General features: G+C 57.4%; 2 protein-coding genes and 2 long non-coding RNA genes across 8 annotated transcripts in view; 2 read left to right on the top strand and 2 right to left on the bottom strand.

Moving 5' to 3' along the window:
• PIK3R5 (phosphoinositide-3-kinase regulatory subunit 5) overlaps positions 1-3,549 on the top strand; it is a 41,261-nt gene extending 37,712 nt beyond the window's left edge. The window contains exons 17-19 of the mRNA XM_036394647.2: positions 570-652; positions 819-928; positions 1,475-3,549. Coding sequence (XP_036250540.1) covers positions 570-652; positions 819-928; positions 1,475-1,616 — 335 coding nt within the window. The 3' untranslated portion in view covers positions 1,617-3,549. The remainder of the gene's footprint in view (positions 1-569; positions 653-818; positions 929-1,474) is intronic.
• On the bottom strand, positions 129-1,512 carry LOC129046885 (uncharacterized). The gene is made up of 2 exons (XR_008508730.1): positions 1,439-1,512; positions 129-911 (listed from the first exon to the last, which is right to left on the bottom strand). It is a non-coding gene; the product is annotated as an uncharacterized LOC129046885 (long non-coding RNA).
• On the bottom strand, positions 3,516-4,890 carry LOC118693797 (uncharacterized). The gene is made up of 2 exons (XR_004981315.2): positions 4,709-4,890; positions 3,516-3,859 (listed from the first exon to the last, which is right to left on the bottom strand). It is a non-coding gene; the product is annotated as an uncharacterized LOC118693797 (long non-coding RNA).
• A 4,888-nt stretch (positions 4,891-9,778) lies between these two features.
• The window catches only part of PIK3R6 (phosphoinositide-3-kinase regulatory subunit 6), a 28,265-nt gene continuing 17,253 nt past the window's right edge, over positions 9,779-20,790 (top strand). For 4 of the 5 annotated variants that reach the window (XM_036394650.2, XM_054516886.1, XM_036394648.2 and 1 more), the window contains exon 1: positions 9,779-9,993. The gene's annotated coding sequence lies outside the window, so the exon portion shown is untranslated. Of the gene's footprint in view, positions 9,994-18,324; positions 18,401-20,790 lie in introns of those variants that run through there. The other variant, XM_036394649.1, reaches the window with a different exon arrangement.

Raw genomic sequence — 20,790 nt, 5'->3', positions numbered from 1 at the left:
CAGTTGCAATTGTTTAAACTACACCTAGACTGAAATATTTGCTTTAAGAACATTTCTAATGCATTCAAAAATCCTAAAGGCACTTAAATTATTTCAAGAAGAAATAACAAGAGTTAGGTACCATAAAATCGCCTTATAGCATAAATATATTAAAATATAGATGTCTAACTGAAGATATTAAAACTGTGGACTTCTGTATTACATCTAAATATTTTCATCCACATTCAAAAGAAGAATCTTTCTCATAACTTCTGATTTATTTCTGGGTGGGCTCAGGAGAGGCCACGGGGGGAGAGTTGCCCATTGGGGAGGTCTTTCCTCATGGCAATGGGCGATGGATTTCCTCCGGTCTGCAGCCCATGGGGGCTCAATGTTCTGTCCCGCTGTGTTTGGAAAGCAGCTGGAATTGCAGAGCACATTCAGCAGGAGGGGAGGAAAGCTGGGACTGCTCTGCATTCCCCCAGCTCTGGGATCCTGCTGGAGCTCCAGTTCTGGGATGCTCTGGGAGGTGCAGGGACTTCCTGAGTCCCAGCAGAGCCCCAGGCCATGGCAGCTTCCTTCTCCTGCAGCCTCCAAGACAGAATGTCTCAACCTAACCATGACCGAGGTGGTCAAGAGGCAGAACTCCAAATCCAAGAAGAGTTTCAATCAGGTAACTGCAACCCTGGAGCTTTTACATCTGGGGAGGATGGGAGGGGAGCAGGGCTGGAGGGAGCAGCTCTCGGGGCATCCCTTTGCTGCTGCCCCCAGCTGCCCTGCCCAGGCCAGGGAAGGCGCTGAGGCAGCAGCTCCCTCACCCCAGCCTTTGCTCTCAGCAGATCAGCGTGTCCCAGATCAAAGTGGACAAGGTCCAGATCATCGGGGTCCAGTCCTCCTTCGCCGTGTGCCTGGACCAGGACGAGCAGAAGATCCTGCAGAGTGTAACCAGGTGGGAGCTGCAGCCAGAGCTGCCGGCACGGGGCAGCCTGACCCACCCATGGGAGCCCCGGGCTCTGAGCCCAGCTGGGATGGAGGCTCCTGCTCAGACACCAGCAGCCCTGTTCCCCCTGGGCTCTCAGCACTGTTCCTGTTCCCCCTGGGCTCTCAGCCCTGTTCCTGTTCCCCCTGGGCTCTCAGCCCCGTTCCCATTCCTGCTGGGCTCTCAACCCTGTTCCTGTTCCCCCTGGGCTCTCAGCCCCGTTCCTGTTCCCCCTGGGCTCTCAGCCCCGTTCCCATTCCTGCTGGGTGCTCAGCCCCGTTCCTGTTCCCCCTGGGCTCTCAGCCCTGTTCCCATTCCCAGTGGGCTCTCAGCCCTGTTCCCATTCCCACTGGGCTCTCAGCCCCATTCCTGCTCAGTTCTCAGCCCCATTCCCATTCCTGCTCAGTTCTCAGCCCCGTTCCCGCTGGGCTCTCAGCCCTGTTTCCATTCCCACTACCCCTGAGGGTTCTCAGTCCCCACCTGACTCAGGGGCTGTTTCCTGCTGTTCCCCTGCAGGTGTGAGATCTCCGTGTGCTACAAGCCCAGGGACTGTGACCCCCTGGCACCGAGGGGCTCCCCCGTGGCTCCGCAGGACCCCTCCGAGTTCCAGTCCCTGCTGTGTTTGCCCATTGCCACCTTCAGCGGGGCACTGCCCTAGAGGAGCCGTGTCCCTGCAGAGCAGACTGTGCCACACCAGTCCAGGCTCAGGAGAAGGAAGAGGACACCCAGCCCAGCTCGTCCCCGAGCTCCTGCAGCTGCAGAGTCACCGTGGTGTCGCTGTGGGGGCTGAGCTGCTGCTCCAGGCTCAGGGAAACGGGATCCTTGTGCTCTGGTGTCCCTGGGGGCTCCTCAGAAGGTTCCTGGGGGTCAGCAGATCCAGCACCTGGTGGGAGGGCAGGGCAAGGACAGGGATATTCCCTGCCAGGTGGGGAAGGGTGAGCTCATGGGGATATCTGGGGATAGGAATGTCCTCCGCTCAGTGGTGTCGGGTGTCTGTCAGTGCAGGGCAATTACAGAGCCCTGCTATTGGTGAAATAACCCCAGTCCCGGTGGTGTTTCACCTGTCACACGGCGAGGATGCTCAGGACAGTTTTCTGGGATGGGGACAGGTTTCTCAAGGCTTCCCTTCCCCTCTGGAGGTGGGGTGTCCTGCAGGGAAGCAGAGCAGGGATCCTGCAGTGTGGGCTGGCTGTGTCACAGGGAACTGAGTGCACCAGGCCAGGGCAAGCACAGCTGCTGGTGGATCCGTGTATTTCCTGTGCACCCAGAAGAGGAATTCCCAGTTCCTGCAGGGTCCCAGCACTGAGCTGCACTCCCAGTCCAGCCCCTGGTCGTGCATCCTGCTCCCAGCCCTGTGTGCCAGAGCCAGCCCAGGGCTGAACCCTCAGGAGCTGCTGGAAATCCATCAGGATCTGTGCTGGACTGCCTGCAGGGAGGGAAGGACTGGGGAAAGCACCAGGATTGCCTTAGGGCCACTGCAGAGTGACCTTTGCTGGAGGGGGACCCAGCTCCAAACCCACCGAGTGACGGCTGCAAGGGACAGCAGGATTTGAGATCCTCCCCCAAAACATTCCAACCTCTTCCCCCTCTCTACAGTCAGGCTGTAGGTACAGAAAGGTGCAATATTTGAGGATATTTAGGGGTAACCTGACCCTATGAGTGAAGAAATAAGAGTGGAAAAGCCTCGGGCTGTTTCTGGGTGGTTTTTGGGGATTGTAGCAGTGCTGGCAGCACAAGGGCTGCTGCAGGCCCCAAGGAGCTGATCCCAGTGTTGTGCTCCCTGGATGTGTCTGCAAGGGAGCTCTGGCACTGCTGGGGGCTGCAGGGCTCAGCCGCAGTGGGCTCAGTGCAGGGGGATCCTGCAGGAAGCAGGAGCTGCTGAGCTCCTGGCGCTGTCCCCAGGCCTGGTGGCACAGCAGCAGCATCACCTGGGGTTCAGTCTGCCAGGGAAGGGGCCAGAGCTCCTGGGGGCTCCGAGGAGAGGGGTCAGGTGTGTCTGCTGGACTCCTCCAGCCCTGCTGGGACCCCTCCTGTGCCCTGGCTCTGCTCCCAGCTCTGCTGGCTGCTGGCCACCTTCTCCTCCATTGCTGGGGATGGCTTAGCCTGGGCCCAGGCCTGAGCACTGAGGTCCCCAAAGGGTTTTCTCTCTGCCTTTGCCTCCCCAGGCAGGTCTGAGATGTGTTCTCTGCAGTGGGGCTGGAATTTGGCAGGGGGTTGTTCTTGTTCAGGCCTTTGAACCAGCACCTTGTCCTGTCAAACGCTGCTCATTGGCATCCCTGGCCAATTCCGTGCCATGGATCCATGCCAGGACACAAATCCCTCTGGGTTCAGCTGGCCCTCCAGCAGCCCTGGAGAAGAGAATTCCCATCCCATCCAGAAAACCAAGCCCAAACTCCAGGGACTCCCAATCCTGGTGAAGGTTCTGGCCTCTGATGCTTTCTGGAAATGAGAGAATTCCAGGGCTCTTTGGGGTGGTTTCTGTACATTTGTGTAGCCTCAGCAAATCTGTGTAAAGTCTGTGCTGATCTGTAAAATACTGTGCAGAGAACTTTTAAAGTAATTGTAAAATATTAAAAGTTGATTTATTTCCAGTACAGGAGCAGTATTTGGGTCAAGGAATTCCTGGGTGGGTGGGAGGCACAGGAGGAGGCTCCAAAACTCCCCAGAGGAGCTGACCTGGGAGCAGGAAAAGGCTGAGAGTCATTGGCAGAGACAATTCCAGGACCCACCACAGCACCAGGATTTTTCCTTCAGGTGCTCCAAAGTGTCCTGAGGTTAACCTGCAGGTAGAACCTGCACAGTCTTTATCAGTTAAATGGTGTTTTCCACCCTCACAGGACAGCCTGAGGTGCTGCCCGGACTTGAACACTCCATGGTTTATTATTAACATCTCTTCATCCCCTTAGTATGATTTTTTTCAAGACAAAAAAAAAAAAAACAAAGTAAAAAAAAAAAAAAAAGAGAGAGAAGTATTGGAGATGACTCAGTTTAGAGAAATGAAAAAGGCAACTTCAATGCCACCACACTGCCAGCTTGGCTTTCCCTCTCCCCAGATCCCCTCATCTTCTATATTTGCTAGAGCTGGACTAGAAATAGAACTGGGCTGAAGGCCAGGGTAGAAAATAGAGCCACAGCATCAGAAGTGTTTGGTTTGTGACCTGTTCCCTTCCAAGTGTATGGAAATCCCCCGGGGCTGGGATTGGGGCTGGAATTGGGGCTGGAATTGGGGCTGGGGTTGGGATTGGGGCTGGAATTGGGGCTGGGATTGGTCCTGGGGCTGGAATTGGGGCTGGGGATGGGATTGGGGCTGGAGGAATAGCCCTGGCCCTCCTGGCCCTGCTCGCTGCCCCCGTGGCACAGCCCCAGCTGCTCTGGGCACCCTGTGCCAGGGCCTGCCCACCCTGCCAGGGAACAATCCCTGATTCCCAAGATCCCATCCAGCCCTGCCCTCTGGCAGTGGGAGCCATTCCCTGTGTCTGTCCCTCCTTCCCTTGTCCCCAGTCCCTCTGCAGCTCTCCTGGAGCCCCTTCAGGCCCTGGCAGGGGCTCTGAGCTCTCCCTGGAGCTTCTCCTCTCCAGGTGAGCACCCCCAGGTGTCCCAGGCTGGTTCCAGAGGGGCTCCTTCCCTCGGGGTATCAGGAGATCCCTTCAGGAGACAGAGTTTTTCCATGTGAGGAAGATTCCAGCTGCTTCCCAACGTCCCTGCACCCCACCCATGCACTGAAGTGACCAGGTACGGAAGGATACATACAAGGCGCTGCATTTTTCGCCTGCTCTGGTGCCGTGTATAGACCCGGTGGCGGCGGAAGCGGCGTGCCAGGGCACAGGGATGCCGGCTGTGGCCGGACAGCGGCACGCAGCGGCTCGGAACCGGAACCGGGACCGGGCTGTGCCAAAGCTGCGGCCAAAGCAGCGGCGGGTGGCGGCGGGGCCGTGGAGATGGAACTGCGCATGCGTGCGGCTGATCCCGGAAGCGGCGCTGTGGTTGGATGAGCCGGCGCGGAGTGATATCGCTGGTGCTGGGGTTGTAGCAACTGCGCATGTGTGGGGTGCGTCACTATGGCAACGTGGGGACAGCCCTGATGCCGGCGGGCGGGCCGGGGGGGGTGCGGGAGGCGGCGGAGCCGCGGGAACGGGGCTGCGGCTGTGGAACGGAACGCCGGGACGCCCGTGGTTGCAGGAGGCGGCGGAGCCGCGCCATCCAGCAGCTCTGAAGCGGGGGGCCGCGGTGCGGAAGGCGCGGCTCGGCCAGCCATGCAGCGGCGGAGCCGCGCCATCCAGCAGCTCTGAAGCGGGGAGCCGCGGTGCGGAAGGCGCGGCTCGGCCAGCCATGCAGCGGCGGCGGAGCGGCCCCTCTTCAGCGGGAGATGATCCCGGGGTGGCGGGAGGCGGGAGGAGCGGCGTGGAGGCGGCGGCAGTCTGCTGCGGGGGCGGGGGGGGGCGGCATGAGCGGTGCTGACGGGAGGCGGGGCTGGAGCGGCCGCAGGCACGGCAGAGGCTGCGCTGGAGCGGCAGCAGGCACGGCAGAGGCTGCAGGCACCGGGGGAGGCGCCGCGGCGCCGGCACGGCGGGGCTGTGCGGGCTGGGGCGCCCCGGTCCCAGCGCAAGCCGTGCCGTGCCGGAACATGGGGATTGCGCCCAAACGCCGGCAGGGACGGGGTCTGCCGTGGGCGTTTGCCTTGCGGCGGGGCCCGTGGGCAGCTCGGGGTGCGCTGCGTGCTCTTGGAACGCCGCGGCGGGGGGGGCGGGCTCCCGCGGCAGCGCGCACAGGGGCGCTGGGGGCGCAGCGCGGCCGCGCCAGGCGCGCTCGGCACCGCAGATCCGGGAGCCGCAGGGAATGGCAAAGACGCAGCAGCAGCGACGGGACTTGGGCCAGCACCGGCCCCGCTGTGTCGGCAAAGGGGGCGAGGGGACGTGGGGGGCGGCAGGAGCGGCCGCACTCGCGGGTAATGGGGGGCAGAAGCGGCGGGACCCGCGGCGGCAGGAGGGGGCGGGGCTGCGGTGGCGCCGGTAGGCGGGCTCGGAGAGGCGGGATTAGGGGGCGGGGCCGCGGTAGCCGGGACAGCCGGGACCGACGGGATGGCAAAGGCGGGGATGGCGGGAGCGGTGGGAGGGGCCGCGAGGTCCGGAAGGGCGGCGGGACCGCGAGGGCGGGGGGCGGGGCGGCAGGGATCAGCGAGACTGCGGTACCGGAGCCGTGGGGTCCGATGGGCAGGTGGGGGGCGTGTCCCGTTGGAGACTCGCGGCAGCAGGGGGCGGAGTCGCGGCAGGAGCAGAGCTCGGCACGGCAGCAGCTGCGGGCGCCCCCTTGCGGCAAAGAGCTCAACCAGCGCCCAGCAAGCCAGGACCAGCACCACGGCAGCCAAATCTCGGAGGGAGATACTACTAAAGTGCTTTACAACACCTTTTGCGACATTCGCACTTTACGACCCCTTTCACGACATTTGCGCTTTACGACAGTTTTGCGGCAGTTGCGCTTTACTGCCCCTTTTACGACAGTCGCGCTTTACGGCCCCTTTTGCAACAGTCGCGCTTTACGGCACCTTTTACGACAGTCGCGCTTTACGGCCCCTTTTGCGACAGTCGCGCTTTACGACCCCTTTTGCGACAGTCGCGCTTTACGGCACCTTTTACGACAGTCGCGCTTTACGGCACCTTTTACGACAGTCACGCTTTACGGCCCCTTTTGCGACAGTCGCGCTTTACGGCAGCGTTTGCGACAGTCGCGCTTTACGGCACCTTTTACGACAGTCACGCTTTACGGCAGCTTTTGCGACAGTCACGCTTTACGGCTCCTTTTGCGACAGTCGCGCTTTACGGCACCTTTTACGACAGTCGCGCTTTACGACCCCTTTTGCGACAGTCGCGCTTTACGGCCCCTTTTGCGACAGTCGCGCTTTACGGCACCTTTTGCGACAGTCGCGCTTTACGGCCCCTTTTGCGACAGTCGCGCTTTACGACCCCTTTTGCGACAGTCGCGCTTTACGGCACCTTTTACGACAGTCGCGCTTTACGACACCTTTTACGACAGTCGCGCTTTACGACCCCTTTTGCGACAGTCGCGCTTTACGGCAGCTTTTGCGACAGTCGCGCTTTACGGCCCCTTTTACGACAGTCGCGCTTTACGGCGGCTTTTACGACAGTCGCGCTTTACGGCCCCTTTTGCGACAGTCGCGCTTTACGGCCCCTTTTACGACAGTCGCGCTTTACGACCCCTTTTGCGACAGTCGCGCTTTACGGCAGCGTTTGCGACAGTCGCGCTTTACGGCCCCTTTTACGACAGTCACGCTTTACGGCAGCGTTTGCGACAGTCGCGCTTTACGGCAGCTTTTTTACGACAGTCGCGCTTTACGGCCCCTTTTGCGACAGTCGCGCTTTACGGCAGCTTTTGCGACAGTCGCGCTTTACGGCCCCTTTTGCGACAGTCGCGCTTTACGGCACCTTTTACGACAGTCACGCTTTACGGCCCCTTTTGCGACAGTCGCGCTTTACGGCACCTTTTGCGACAGTCGCGCTTTACGGCAGCGTTTGCGACAGTCGCGCTTTACGGCCCCTTTTACGACAGTCACGCTTTACGGCCCCTTTTGAGACAGTCGCGCTTTCCGGCAGCTTTTGCGACAGTCGCGCTTTACGGCCCCTTTTACGACAGTCGCGCTTTACGGCGGCTTTTACGACAGTCGCGCTTTACGGCCCCTTTTGCGACAGTCGCGCTTTACGGCAGCGTTTGCGACAGTCGCGCTTTACGGCCCCTTTTGCGACAGTCGCGCTTTACGGCAGCGTTTGCGACAGTCGCGCTTTACGGCCCCTTTTGCGACAGTCGCGCTTTACGGCAGCGTTTGCGACAGTCGCGCTTTACGGCCCCTTTTACGACAGTCACGCTTTACGGCAGCGTTTGCGACAGTCGCGCTTTACGGCAGCTTTTACGACAGTCGCGCTTTACGGCAGCTTTTACGACAGTCGCGCTTTACGGCCCCTTTTGCGACAGTCGCGCTTTACGGCCCCTTTTGCGACAGTCGCGCTTTACGGCAGCGTTTGCGACAGTCGCGCTTTACGGCCCCTTTTACGACAGTCACGCTTTACGGCAGCGTTTGCGACAGTCGCGCTTTACGGCAGCTTTTACGACAGTCGCGCTTTACGGCACCTTTTACGACAGTCGCGCTTTACGGCCCCTTTTGCGACAGTCGCGCTTTACGACCCCTTTTGCGACAGTCGCGCTTTACGGCAGCTTTTGCGACAGTCGCGCTTTACGGCCCCTTTTACGACAGTCGCGCTTTACGGCACCTTTTGCGACAGTCGCGCTTTACGGCCCCTTTTGCGACAGTCGCGCTTTACGACACCTTTTACGACAGTCGCCCTCTACGGTGCTACCTTTTATGGAACTTTTATGGTACTTTACAGGACTTTACGGGTTTTTTTTTTGTTTTTCATGAATTTTTAATTTTATTTTTTTAAATTTATTTTTATTAAATTTTATATTTTTATTTTTCTTTTTTTAAAGCTTTTTATTTTATTTTATTAATTTTATTTTTTATTAAATATTTATTTTTCTATTTTTAAAGCTTTTTATTTTATTTTATTAATTTTATTTTTTATTAAATTTTTATTTTTAATTTTTGTATTTTTAAAGCTTTTTATTTTATTTTTTATTTTATATTTTATTAATTTTTCTATTTTTCTATTTTTAAAGCTTTTTATTTTATTTTATTAATTTTATTTTTTACTTAATTTTTAAAAATTTTTCTATTTTTAAAGCTTTTTATTTTATTTTATTAATTTTATTTTTTATTAAATATTTATTTTTCTATTTTTAAAGCTTTTTATTTTATTTATTGCATTTTTTATTAAATTCTTATTTTTAATTTTTCTATTTTTAAAGCTTTTTATTTTATTTTTTATTTTATATTTTATTAATTTTTAAAATTTTGCTATTTTTTAAGCTTTTTATTTTATTTTTAAATTTTTTTTACTTAATTCTATTTCTAATTTTTCTATTTTTAAAGCTTTTTATTTTAATTTTTTCATTTTATTTTTTATTTCATTTTTATTTTTAATTTTTCTATTTTAAATTTTTATTTTATTTTTAATTTTTTTATTTAATTTTTTAAAGTTTTCTATTTTTCAAGCTTTTTATTTTATTAATTTTATTTTTACTTAATTTTTATTTTTAATTCTTCTATTTTTAAAGCTTTGTTTTATTTTTTTTATTTTATTTTTTATTTAATTTTTTAAATTTTTCTATTTTTAAAGCTTTTTATTTTATTTTATTAATTTTTTTAGTTAATTTTTATTTTTAATTTTTCTGTTTTTAAAGATTTATTTTATTTTTTAATTTTAATTTTTACTTAATTTTTATTTTTTATTTTTCTATTTTAAATCTTTATTTTTTTAATTTATTTTTTTATTTAATTTTTTAAATTTCTCTTTTTTTAAGCTTTTTATTTTATTTTATTAATTTTATTTTATACTTAATTTTTATTTTCAATTTTTCTATTTTTAAAGCTTTATTTTATTTTTTAATTTTAATTTTTACTTAATTTTTATTTTTAATATTTATATTTTAAATCTTTATTTTATTTTTTAATTTTATTTTTTAATTTTATTTTTTATTTAATTTTAAAAATTTTTCTATTTTTAAAGCTTTTTATTTTATTTTATTAATTTTATTTTTTACTTAATTCTTATTTTTAATTTTCCTATTTTTAAAGCTTTATTTTATTTTTTAAATTTTTTTTTAATTTTTCTATTTTTTAAGGTCTTTATTTTATTTTTTTAATTTTATTTTTAATTTTATTTTTTAAATTTTTCTATTTTTTTAAAGTTTTTATTTTATTTTTTTAATTTTATTTTGTACCTAAGTTTTATTTTTAGTTTTTCTATTTTTAAGGCTTCTGGGCCCCTCAGTTTAGGAGGGACGTTGAGATGCCTGAGCATGTCCAAAGGAGAGCAACGAGGCTGCTGAGGGCTTGGAACACAAGCCGTATGAAGAACAACTGAGGGAGCTGGGGTTGTTCAGCCTGGAGAAAAGGAGACTCAGAGGTGACCTGATCACTCTCTTCAGCGTCCTGAAGGGTGACTGTGGTGAGCTGGGGCTCGGTCTCTTTCTCTGGGCAACAACAGACAGAACAAGAGGACACAGTCTCAAGCTGTGCCAAGGGAGATACAGGCTGGAATTAAGGAGGAAGTTTTTCACAGAAAGAGTGGTCAAATACTGGAATCATCTACCCAGGGAGGTGGTGGAGTCACCATCTCTCGATGTGTTTAAAAAAAGACTGGATGTGGCACTTGGTGCCATGATCTAGTTGAGGTGTTAGAACATGGGTTGGACTCGATGATCTTGAAGATCTCTTCCAACCTAGAAATTCTGTGATTCTGTGAAATAAGAGTGGAAAAGCCTCGGGCTGTTTCTGGGTGGTTTTTGGGGATTGTAGCAGTGCTGGCAGCACAAGGGCTGCTGCAGGCCCCAAGGAGCTGATCCCAGTGTTGTGCTCCCTGGATGTGTCTGCAAGGGAGCTCTGGCACTGCTGGGGGCTGCAGGGCTCAGCCGCAGTGGGCTCAGTGCAGGGGGATCCTGCAGGAAGCAGGAGCTGCTGAGCTCCTGGCGCTGTCCCCAGGCCTGGTGGCACAGCAGCAGCATCACCTGGGGTTCAGTCTGCCAGGGAAGGGGCCAGAGCTCCTGGGGGCTCCGAGGAGAGGGGTCAGGTGTGTCTGCTGGACTCCTCCAGCCCTGCTGGGACCCCTCCTGTGCCCTGGCTCTGCTCCCAGCTCTGCTGGCTGCTGGCCACCTTCTGCTCCATTGCTGGGGATGGCTTAGCCTGGGCCCAGGCCTGAGCACTGAGGTCCCCAAAGGGTTTTCTCTCTGCCTTTGCCTCCCCAGGCAGGTCAGAGATGAGTTCTCTGCAGTGGGGCTGGAATTTGGCAGGGGGTTGTTCTTGTTCAGGGCTTTGAACCAGCGCCTTGTCCTGTCAAACGCTGCTCATTGGCATCCCTGGCCAATTCCGTGCCATGGATCCATGCCAGGACACAAATCCCTCTGGGTTCAGCTGGCCCGCCAGCAGCCCTGGAGAAGAGAATTCCCATCCCATCCAGAAAACTCCAGAGACTCCCAATCCTGGTGAAGGTTCTGGCCTCTGATGCTTTCTGGAAATGAGAGAATTCCAGGGCTCTTTGGGGTGGTTTCTGTACATTTGTGTAGCCTCAGCAAATCTGTGTAAAGTCTGTGCTGATCTGTAAAATACTGTGCAGAGAACTTTTAAAGTAATTGTAAAATATTAAAAGTTGATTTATTTCCAGTACAGGAGCAGTATTTGGGCCAAGGAATTCCTGGGTGGGTGGGAGGCACAGGAGGAGGCTCCAAAACTCCCCAGAGGAGCTGACCTGGGAGCAGGAAAAGGCTGAGAGTCATTGGCAGAGACAATTCCAGGACCCACCACAGCACCAGGATTTTTCCTTCAGGTGCTCCAAAGTGTCCTGGGGTTAACCTGCAGGTAGAACCTGCACAGTCTTTATCAGTTAAATGGTGTTTTCCACCCTCACAGGACAGCCTGAGGTGCTGCCCGGACTTGAACACTCCATGGTTTATTATTAACATCTTTTTATCCCCTTAGTATGATTTTTTTCAATACAAAAAAAAAAAAAAAACCAAACCAAAAAACAAACAAAAAAAAAAACAAAAACAAAAACAAAAAAAAAAAAAACCAAAGGAAAAAGAAAAAAAAAAAAAAAGAGAGAGAGAGAGAAGTATTGGAGATGACTCAGTTTAGAGAAATGAAAACGGCAACTTCAATGCCACCACACTGCCAGCTTGGCTTTCCCTCTCCCCAGATTCCCTCATCTTCTATATTTGCTGGAGCTGGACTAGAAATAGAACTGGGCTGAAGGCCAGGGTAGAAAATAGAGCCACAGCATCAGAAGTGTTTGGTTTGTGACCTGTTCCCTTCCAAGTCCCTGGGGCTGGGATTGGGGCTGGGATTGGGGCTGGGGCTGGGGTTGGGGCTGGAGGAATAGCCCTGGCCCTCCTGGCCCTGCTCGCTGCCCCCCTGGCACAGCCCCAGCTGCTCTGGGCACCCTGTGCCAGGGCCTGCCCACCCTGCCAGGGAACAATCCCTGATTCCCAAGATCCCATCCAGCCCTGCCCTCTGGCAGTGGGAGCCATTCCCTCCTTCCCTTGTCCCCAGTCCCTCTGCAGCTCTCCTGGAGCCCCTTCAGGCCCTGGCAGGGGCTCTGAGCTCTCCCTGGAGCTTCTCCTCTCCAGGTGAGCACCCCCAGGTGTCCCAGGCTGGCTCCAGAGGGGCTCCTTCCCTCGGGGTATCAGGAGATCCCTTCAGGAGACAGAGTTTTTCCATGTGAGGAAGATTCCAGCTGCTTCACAACCTCCCTGCACCCCACCCATGCACTGAAGTGACCAGGTAGGGCTCCAAAATAGCTGTAAATCCCAGAGCACAGCCCCAGCCCACAGGGACAAAGGGCTGCTTTGTCCCTCGACTGCCACACAAGAGGTTCTTTCTCTGCCTCAGTTTGGTTCTTCCCTTTTTCCCCCAGTCCTTTGACTGAAGGCTTTGTGTGAGCAGGGTCACACCTGGCTCTTCCTCTCTCTGTGGCTGGGAGCTGACGTTATCTGGGGGAATTTGGCAGTTCCCTGTGCTGCTCGGAGGGTTTCTGTCTGCTGTGTTTTGGTGTTTAATGACATCAGAAAATGTGGGGAACCAAGCTCTTGGTGCCCCTTCCACGGGCTGCCACGAGGATGGGGCCCCACAGCAGGAGGAGGGTTCAGGGTGCTCTCACAGAGATGGAAAGGCAGGAGGGGAAGGGCTGGGGTGAGGATGAAGGGTCCCAGCAGGACCCTTCAGTGCACTGGATTTTTGGGTTTGGTTGCAATGAGCAGGTGCTGGGTGTGTGCTGTGGGCAGTGGCTGAGGAGCTCTCTGGCCTCCCCATTCTCTGTGCAGGGGGACAGAGCCCAGTTCTGGGGACAAATAGGGGATGGTGAAGGTTTGGGGCCTGCAGTGCCCAGTGGGGAGGGGAGGAGTGCAAATCCCTGGGAACAAGGGAGGGATGCAGCAAAGCCAGAGCTCAGCCCCCCCCTTCTGTCCTGTGCAAAATGTGGGGCCAGCCCAGCCCTGCCCGAGCCTCTTCCCTCTGGAATTTGCATGGCAAGCAGGGGACAGAAGCAGCTCCTGAGCCTCTTCCCTCTGGAATTTGCATGGCAAGCAGGGGACAGAGGCAGCTCCTGAGCCTCTTCCCTCTGGGATTTGCATGGCAAGCAGGGGACAGAAGCAGCTCCTGAGCCTCTTCCCTCTGGAATTTGCATGGCAAGCAGGGGACAGAGGCAGCTCCTGAGCCTCTTCCCTCTGGGATTTGCATGGCAAATGGGACAGAGGCAGCTCCTGCCCCTGTCACAGCTCCTGCACGCTGGGAAACTCCTGCTGAGGAGGGACAGACAGAGGTGGCATCAGGACAGGGGGACAGGCACGGGACAATGCTCTACTGACCCCAGACCTTCCCCTGGGCTCTTGAAGGTGCTAACTGTGACCCTGGCAGGGACACAGAGTCCCGTGTGTGACCCCAGCAGGGACAAACAGCGTCCCACGTGTGTGACCGTGGCAGGGACAGACAGCATCCGTGTGTGACCCCGGCAGGGATGGGCAGCGTCCGTGTGTGACCCAGGGACAAACAGCATCCCGTGTGTGCCCAGGCCGTGCCCACCTGCCCGATGGCCGCGTGTCCGTGTCCCTGGTGCACGGCAGGGCAGGGGAACGAGGGTGTTCCCACCGCTGCTGCTGCTCTCGGAGCCGTCCTGCTCTCCCTCGGGGCGGCTCAGGGCGGGGCTGGGGAAGGGATGCAGGGTTTGGCACCAGCGCAGCGAGAGGAGCTGGCCCGAGGGACGCCGACAGCCCTCGCTGCCTCCTCCTGCCTTTCTGTCCGCTCTGGAAGGAAGGAGGTTGTTTTTAAACCTGGGCCCCAGGTACAGAGTGGTACCTAAGGCTTTTCCTCGTGCAAAAGGAATGGGAAGTGATGCAGAGTCAGCTGCAGTTCCCACACTCCCTCCAGAAGGATTTTCTTGCCCAAACCACTCCTCCAGCAAAGCTGGGTACCTCAAACCCTGCTCTGGGTACAGCTGGGGGCTCATCCTGCCCTGCCCCACATCCCACGGGGAGCAGCGCTCCTCTCCGTGTTCGGGCCGGGTCTGCCGTGTCCCCTCAGCCCCGCTGTGTCCCTGCCGTGTCCTCAGAGCCCTGCTGTGTCCCTGCCGTGTCCCCTCAGCCCTGCCGTGTCCCGTGTGCCGTGTCCCGGGTGCCAGCCCTGGGCTGTGCCAGCCTGCAAACAGATCTCGCTGTGCAGGCACCGCCAGGGCGCCGCCGGAGCCCGCAGCCCTGGGCAGCCTCACCTGGGCCCGGGGCTCAGCCCCGCTCTGCTGCCACTGGGTCACATTGCGGTGACAATGGCACCGTGCTGAGCACAGACCCGCTCCAGGCTGGGCCGGGGCAGTCAGGCTGCTCCAGGAGGGGCGGGCCATGCCCAGGCTGCGGCCCGAGCTGGCAGCGGGCTCTGAGCAAAAGCAGATGTGGGAGATGCTGCGGGCGGGAGGCGCTGCCAGGGGCACAAACACCGTGCCTGGAACGGGGAGTCCTTGGAGGGACTGCTGGTGTCCCGGGGCGACGCTGTTTGTTGGGAGCTGTGAGCATCCAGGCTCTCCCTTCCCTGCCTCCCTGCGCGGCAGCAGCGCCGGGACTGTCCCTGTCTGGGACGGCTGGCAGCACAGCAGGGGCTGTGCCAGGCCCGGGGCCGCTGCCAGGGGCGGTGCCAGGCTCTCAGACTCATCCCCGGGCAGCCCGACCGGCTTAGAGGGGACCGCGCCCAGGGCAGGGCTGAGCCCGGGGAGCGCCGGGGGAGCGAGCGGCGCACGGGGACAGCTCTGTCACCGCGGGACCGCTCCGCCAAAGAGGAAGTTGTCTCGAAAGAACTCGGCGCTTCCCCTTCTGCCCCCCACGCTTTGAAGCGGCTGCCGAGCCCGGGAGCCGCCGGGGCTCCGCCGCCACCCGCGCCCCCTGCCCGGTGTCCCCCGCGGGACCCCGCTGTGCCCCCCGCGCCAGCCCGAGGGGGGACTGCGGCTCCCTGCGCCCCCCGAGCCCGGCCTGACGAAGGTAAGAGCCCCGGAGGGCGCGGTGCCCCGGCTCTGGCCGTGGAGAACGCTGTGGCTCAGCCTCCGCCATGCCCCGCTGCGCTCGGGGCTGCTCTGGCACTGCCGAGGGCTTTGTCTGGGGACTGGCACCAGCGCTGGGTGTTTGGGACTGGCAGCACCGCTGGGTGTTTGGGACTGGCACCAGTGCTGGGTGTCTGGGGACTGGCACCAGCGCTGGGTGTTTGGGACTGGCACCAGTGCTGGGTGTTTGGGACTGGCACCAGCGCTGGGTGTTTGGGGACTGGCACCAGCGCTGGGTGTTTGGGGACTGGCACCAGCGCTGGGTGTTTGGGGACTGGCACCAGCACTGGGTGCCAGGGCTGACAGAGCCTGGAGGGCAAGGCTGGGGCAGAGCCATTCCTTTCCTCGGGAAGGACGAGGGGAGGGAGCCGCGGTGCTGCGGGAGATGAGGGCGGTGCTGCTGGAGGAACAGGAGTGCCAGCTGCCCTGCCAGCCGGTGGCATCCTGCCGGGCACGGGCTGGCCCTGGAGCCAGCGGGTTTGGTTTGGGGCCGCTGCTCCGGCCCCGGGACAGCCCCGCACGGCCCGGCTGGGTGAGTGTGTGTGTGCATGAGTGTGTGAGTGTGTGAGTGTGTGAGTGTGTCAGTGTGTGTGTGAGTGTGTCAGTGTGTCAGTGTGTCAGTGTGTCAGTGTGTGAGTGTGTCGGTGTGTCGGTGTGTCAGTGAGTGTGTCAGTGTGTCAGTGAGTGTGTCAGTGTGTCACTGAGTGTGTGAGCTCCGCCCCATGCCGGGGCTGCTGCGGCGCCAGCCCGCGCTGCTCAGCTTTGTTGTGTTCTGCAGCCAGGGACAGTCACCTGCGCAGTGCCACCCCCGGGCTCCTGTGCCCGCTGCCCGCGCCCGGGGGCTGTACCGGCGGTGCTGGCACGGCCGGGGTGATGCCCATGCTGGCACTGGCTGCGTGTGCAGTCCCGTGGCTGCCCTGGCCTTGGCCCGGCGCCTCGGCTGTCCCCTGGGGCCGAGCAGCGGTGACAGGGCAATAAAGAGCGATGGCAGCGGCGATAACGAGCAGAGAGCGCGGCCCCGTGCAGAAAGGAAGCAAAAATCTGCAGGCTCGGGCCGAGCTGCGAACAAACTCACGGGAGCCAACTGCAGGACGCAGGGCTTTGTGCTCCTGCCCTGAGTGCTTCCCTCGGCGTCCCCGGGCTGCTCAGAGCCAGCTCCCCATCACCATTCACCTGCTCGGGATGCTGCTCCCTCCCTCGGGAGCTCTGCAAGCAGGGAGATGCTCAGGGTCTGTGCTCCCCAGGGTGCCAAGAGAGCCCCCCGGGCCGGGCACACGGGGCTGGGTGCCACACACAGCGTGAGGGGTCACTCTGGTCACCCTCCTCCTGCCACCCCAGGTGGTTCCTCCGTGCCCTCCCCGGGTCACCCCCACCGTGGTCACCTGAGGGCAGCTGCCAGCAGGGGCTGGGCAATGGAGAGGGCAGTGCTGTGACCCTGCACGGAGCCGGGCCCTGGGGCACGGCACAGAGATGTGTCCCAGTGCTGGTGACAGTCCTGTCCAAGGGAGGGAATGGCTCTGGAGGGAGGCAGGGACCAGCTGTGCCACCCACAGCCCCTCCCAGCTGGGCTGCGTTGGGTACCCTGAGCCCTCCCTGCTCTTATTCCCCCTCAGGTGCTTGCCTGGGCTGTTTGTGAGCACAGTCTTGGCAGTGGCTCTCAGATCACACCTATTTTTTCCCTGTGATTGTTTTTCCAAAGTCGACTCCAGGGATGGAAAGAGATGCTAAATCTAAAAAGCTGCTGTTTCCGGAAAACTCTTTCCTTTCCTTAGGAAGAATGAAATGTGACGTTGGCAAGGAAGTCTCCAAACAGTCGGTGGTGTCCAGGAAGCTGCTGGACTTCCACAGCTCCAGCAAAGGCCGGGGGCTCTGCAGAGCTGGGGCTGATGAGCACTCGCTGCAGGGCCAGTGAAGGTGTTTCACCCCTGAACTGGCCCCGGGGGCCCTGCGTGCTCCCCCCTGCACAGGCAGGACCCCCCTGGCAGGGCTGAGCCTTCCCCCAGCAGCCAGCAGGCAAATGGAGCCTCAAGGAGATGCTGGAAAGCCGAGTCTGGGCTCCAGATTCTCTCCCTTGGCAGTGAGAGCCCCAGGGAGAGCATCTGCCTCCATCTCCAAGCTGGTGGGAGCAGAGCCCTGCCAGGGCTGCAGTTAAATCTGGAAATGAGAGCACAAGGGGCTCAGGCTGGGCCCCAGTGCCCCAGTGTGGCACTGCCAGCTCTCCTGCAGGTCTGTCCACTCCAGCAGAGAGCCCCAAGGGGCCAGGAAGGGGCCAGGGCATCTTTCTGTGGGGTTTGGGTCTCATAGCCAAAGTTTTGCCCAGTTCTTGTTTGAACTGGGAGCAGCTGAGGGAAGGGAGAGGAGGAGCCCCTGCCCTGGCTGTTTATCCTTGGTCAGGGGAGCCTGGAGCTGCTGCTGCCTGCAGAGCCAGGGGACTGGAGGAGGGAGAGCTGCCTTGTCCTGCTCTCCTAGCTGGCAGTGCAGCTGGGCTGGGGCTTGGCTGCACGGACAGACAGACAGGCTTTGAGAGGAGGGGACAAACGGGACACAGCATCAGCCTCTGCCGGGGTCCCCTGCAGCTCCAGGGCTGAGAGTGTGGGGGGTGTGAGGAATGTAAGGGGTTAAGGGACAAGGGCTGTAGGGGATTAAGGGACCAGGGATGCTGCAGGAGCCGTTTCTCAGCGTTCAGGAGCTGCCAGCTGCAGTTTGGGGCAGTCCAGAGGATGCAATGTCAGATTCCCAGCACGGCTTGGGGGACACGGCCCTTCAGCTGCCACATCCCCTCCTGCTCCCATCCCATCCCCATCCCATCCCATCCCCATCCCATCCCATCCCATCCCATCCCATCCCATCCCATCCCATCCCATCCCATCCCCATCCCCATCCCATCCCATCCCATCCCATCCCGTCCCGTCCCATCCCATCCCATCCCATCCCACCCCGTTCCAGCCGTGCCGGCTCCCGCAGTCAGCCCGGCCTGGGCGGGTACCGGGGGCCGTGCCAGGCTCTGCCGCCGCTCTCAGCGCCCCAGCCTCGCCGCAGGAGCGCGGGAGGGCGGCACGGGGGGCGGGCCGGGGCTGTCCCCAGGCCAGCTGCCGTGCCGTGACGCCACCGAGCCCATGTGGGTCCGTCCGGTCGGGCTGAGCGCTGCCCGCTGCTCCCGCAGGACGCGCCGGCGCTGGAGCCGCTGCCGATGGAACCGGTGCGATCCCCCCGGGCTGGGGCAGAGCCGCTCCCGCTGCCGATGGTACCGGCGCGATCCCCCCTCGCTGGGGCCGGGGCGGGGCGGAGGGCTGAGCTGGGCTCAGAAGGGGCTGAGCTGGGCTCAGAAGGGGCTGAGGTGGGCTCAGAAGGGGCTGAGCTGGGCTAGGAGAGGGCTGAGGTGGGGTGGCAGAGCCGCTCTGTGCCCGTGCGAGGCGCGGCTTTCTCTGTCCCTGCCCCGGAGCTGACAAACAGCCCCGGGGTAAAAGCTCGGCGTGCCCGGGCGGTGAGTTTGTAACCAAACACGGGCTGCAGGAGGCGTGGGGAGGCGCCTTGGGAGCGGATAAAGAGAACGGGAGAGAGCTCGGGGATGTGCTCCGCGTCCTGCTGGGGCTGCGCTGGCCCCGGGCAGCGGGACAGGGACAGCCCGGCTCCAGGTTTGGCATTTGGGGTGTGCCGGGAGCAGGGAGAGGATCCCGGACATGCTGGAGCTTCCCAGGGGAGCCTCGTTACTGCCAGCCCAGCTCTCACCAACCAGGGTTTGGGGTTGGGGTTTCTTCCGTGGCTATTTCTGCCTCTCTTCAGCTATTTCTGTGCCTCTCTATTTCTGTGTTTCACCTGGCCGGGGGTGGTTGGCGTTCAGTGATTTCCGAGTGCTCATAGCCGGTGACACAGAGCAGGAGGGGTTTGGGGAGCCAGCCCCACACCTCCCGGGGCAGCCTGAGGCCCCACGGTGGGGCTGCAGTGACGCCCCTGCATGGGCACGTCCCCATCCCTCAGGGCCATTCCAGTCCCACCCCGAGGGCTCCCCAAGGCTGAGCTCCAGCCCCTGCCATGGCTGGAGATGCCCCTTTGTGGGGTCGGGGCTGTGCTCTCCTGCAGGATGAGCCCAGGGCTGGGTGGATGTGGATCCTCCTCCCTGGAGGACACGGAGCAGCCCGGCCTGGGCTCTGTGCGGGGACCGATGGCCCCGCAGGGACAGTGACCTGCTGGCTGTCCCTGCTGCTGCCCAGGACCCCCCCGACACACCCAAAGGCCACCAGGGCGATGTTTGAGCTGTGGAACCCAGCTGGTGACAGCGCCTTTGGTGCTCGTGATCTGCCCAAGAGAAGGGAGAGGGAACCGGGGGGGTGTCCCCAACACTTGGGATGATGTCCCCAGCACCGGGGGGATGGTGTCCCCAGTGCTCGAGATGGTGTCCCCAGCATTCAGTGTGGCGTCCTCAGTGTTCCCCCCTGCCTGTAAGGATTAGGGAAGGGACAACCCTGGAGGGAGGTGACAATTTCCTTGTGCACACCTGGACCCGAGCTGGGGATCCCTGCTTAGGAGGAAGGAGCTTCAGTGGGATGAGCAGGGGGAGGATGGAGAGGAGCAGAGGCTGGAGGATCCCAGAATGGGACAGAGCCTCCCCTGGGATTAGCGGGGCTGAGATGGGGCACTGGTACAAACAGCTCTGACCTTGGGCCCCCGGGCTGCTGCCCTGCAGAGAAGGGGCTGAGGAGGCTTTGGGGGGTGCTCAGCACCCCGTGCTCAGCCAGGTCCCGCTCTTGCTGTCTCCTGCAGTTTGGAGCAGGAGGGTTCCCTTTAACCCTGCATTTCCCTTTAACCCGTGAATTTATCTGCCAGGGTCCAGGGAGAGCTGCACTTTCGCTGCCAAGTCCTGCATTTTTAAGAACAGAGCCACGTGTTCCCCAAAACTGCCCCAAACTCTTGGGGAAGGCAGTTTTGGTGTCATTTTGGATTTTTGTCCTATGAATCTCAGAATTGTTGAAACCTGAAGGGAGAATTGTGACGACTCTTCTTGCCCGTCCTTTTTCATTTTTTTTCCCTGCAAAAGGAATAAAATCCAGCTGATGCCACGGGTATTTTAGGAATTGCAGGGAGGAAGCAGAGATTTGCTGCTCTGCAAAGAAGTGGGATGAATGCAGAGAAGGCTCTGCTCTTGCTGAGCTGGCAGACAGCAAAACACCCAGGGATGGGATGAGCTGTGCCTCGTGCCTGCTGCAGGGGATGAGGGGGACAGAGGGCACAGAGCCCTCCTGGGGTGGGCCAGGGAACCTTCCCAGCCTTCCTGGAGCACGGAGGGGCTCCAGGGAAAGGGGCTGAGTCCAGCAGGGGCTGGGACCAGCGTAGGGTCCGTCCCCAGAAATGGGGGCAGCTCCTGTTGCTGGGGTCAGGGATCCTCTCAGGGGGGTTTGGCACACAGAGGGGCTGCCTGCAGCGGGGCTCTGCTGCCCAGCACCATTCCTGTGGGCTGGCATCATCCCTGCTGCCCTGCTGGGCCTGGGATGGGCACAGCAGGGCTGAGGGGCAGTGCCCCCACCCTGGGGAGCACAGCAGGCAGAGAACATTCCCAGGGAAAAGGGGGAATTTCTGCTCGTTTGGGTTCCTGTGCTGCTCAGGAACATTCCCATGAAAAGGGGAATTTCTGTTCAT

The sequence above is a fragment of the Molothrus ater genome, chromosome 19 (assembly GCF_012460135.2).
Source record: "Molothrus ater isolate BHLD 08-10-18 breed brown headed cowbird chromosome 19, BPBGC_Mater_1.1, whole genome shotgun sequence".
Classification (NCBI taxonomy): domain Eukaryota; kingdom Metazoa; phylum Chordata; class Aves; order Passeriformes; family Icteridae; genus Molothrus; species Molothrus ater.
The sequence above is the reverse complement of the archived record's forward strand: the minus strand, read 5'-3'. Positions and strand labels throughout refer to the sequence as shown.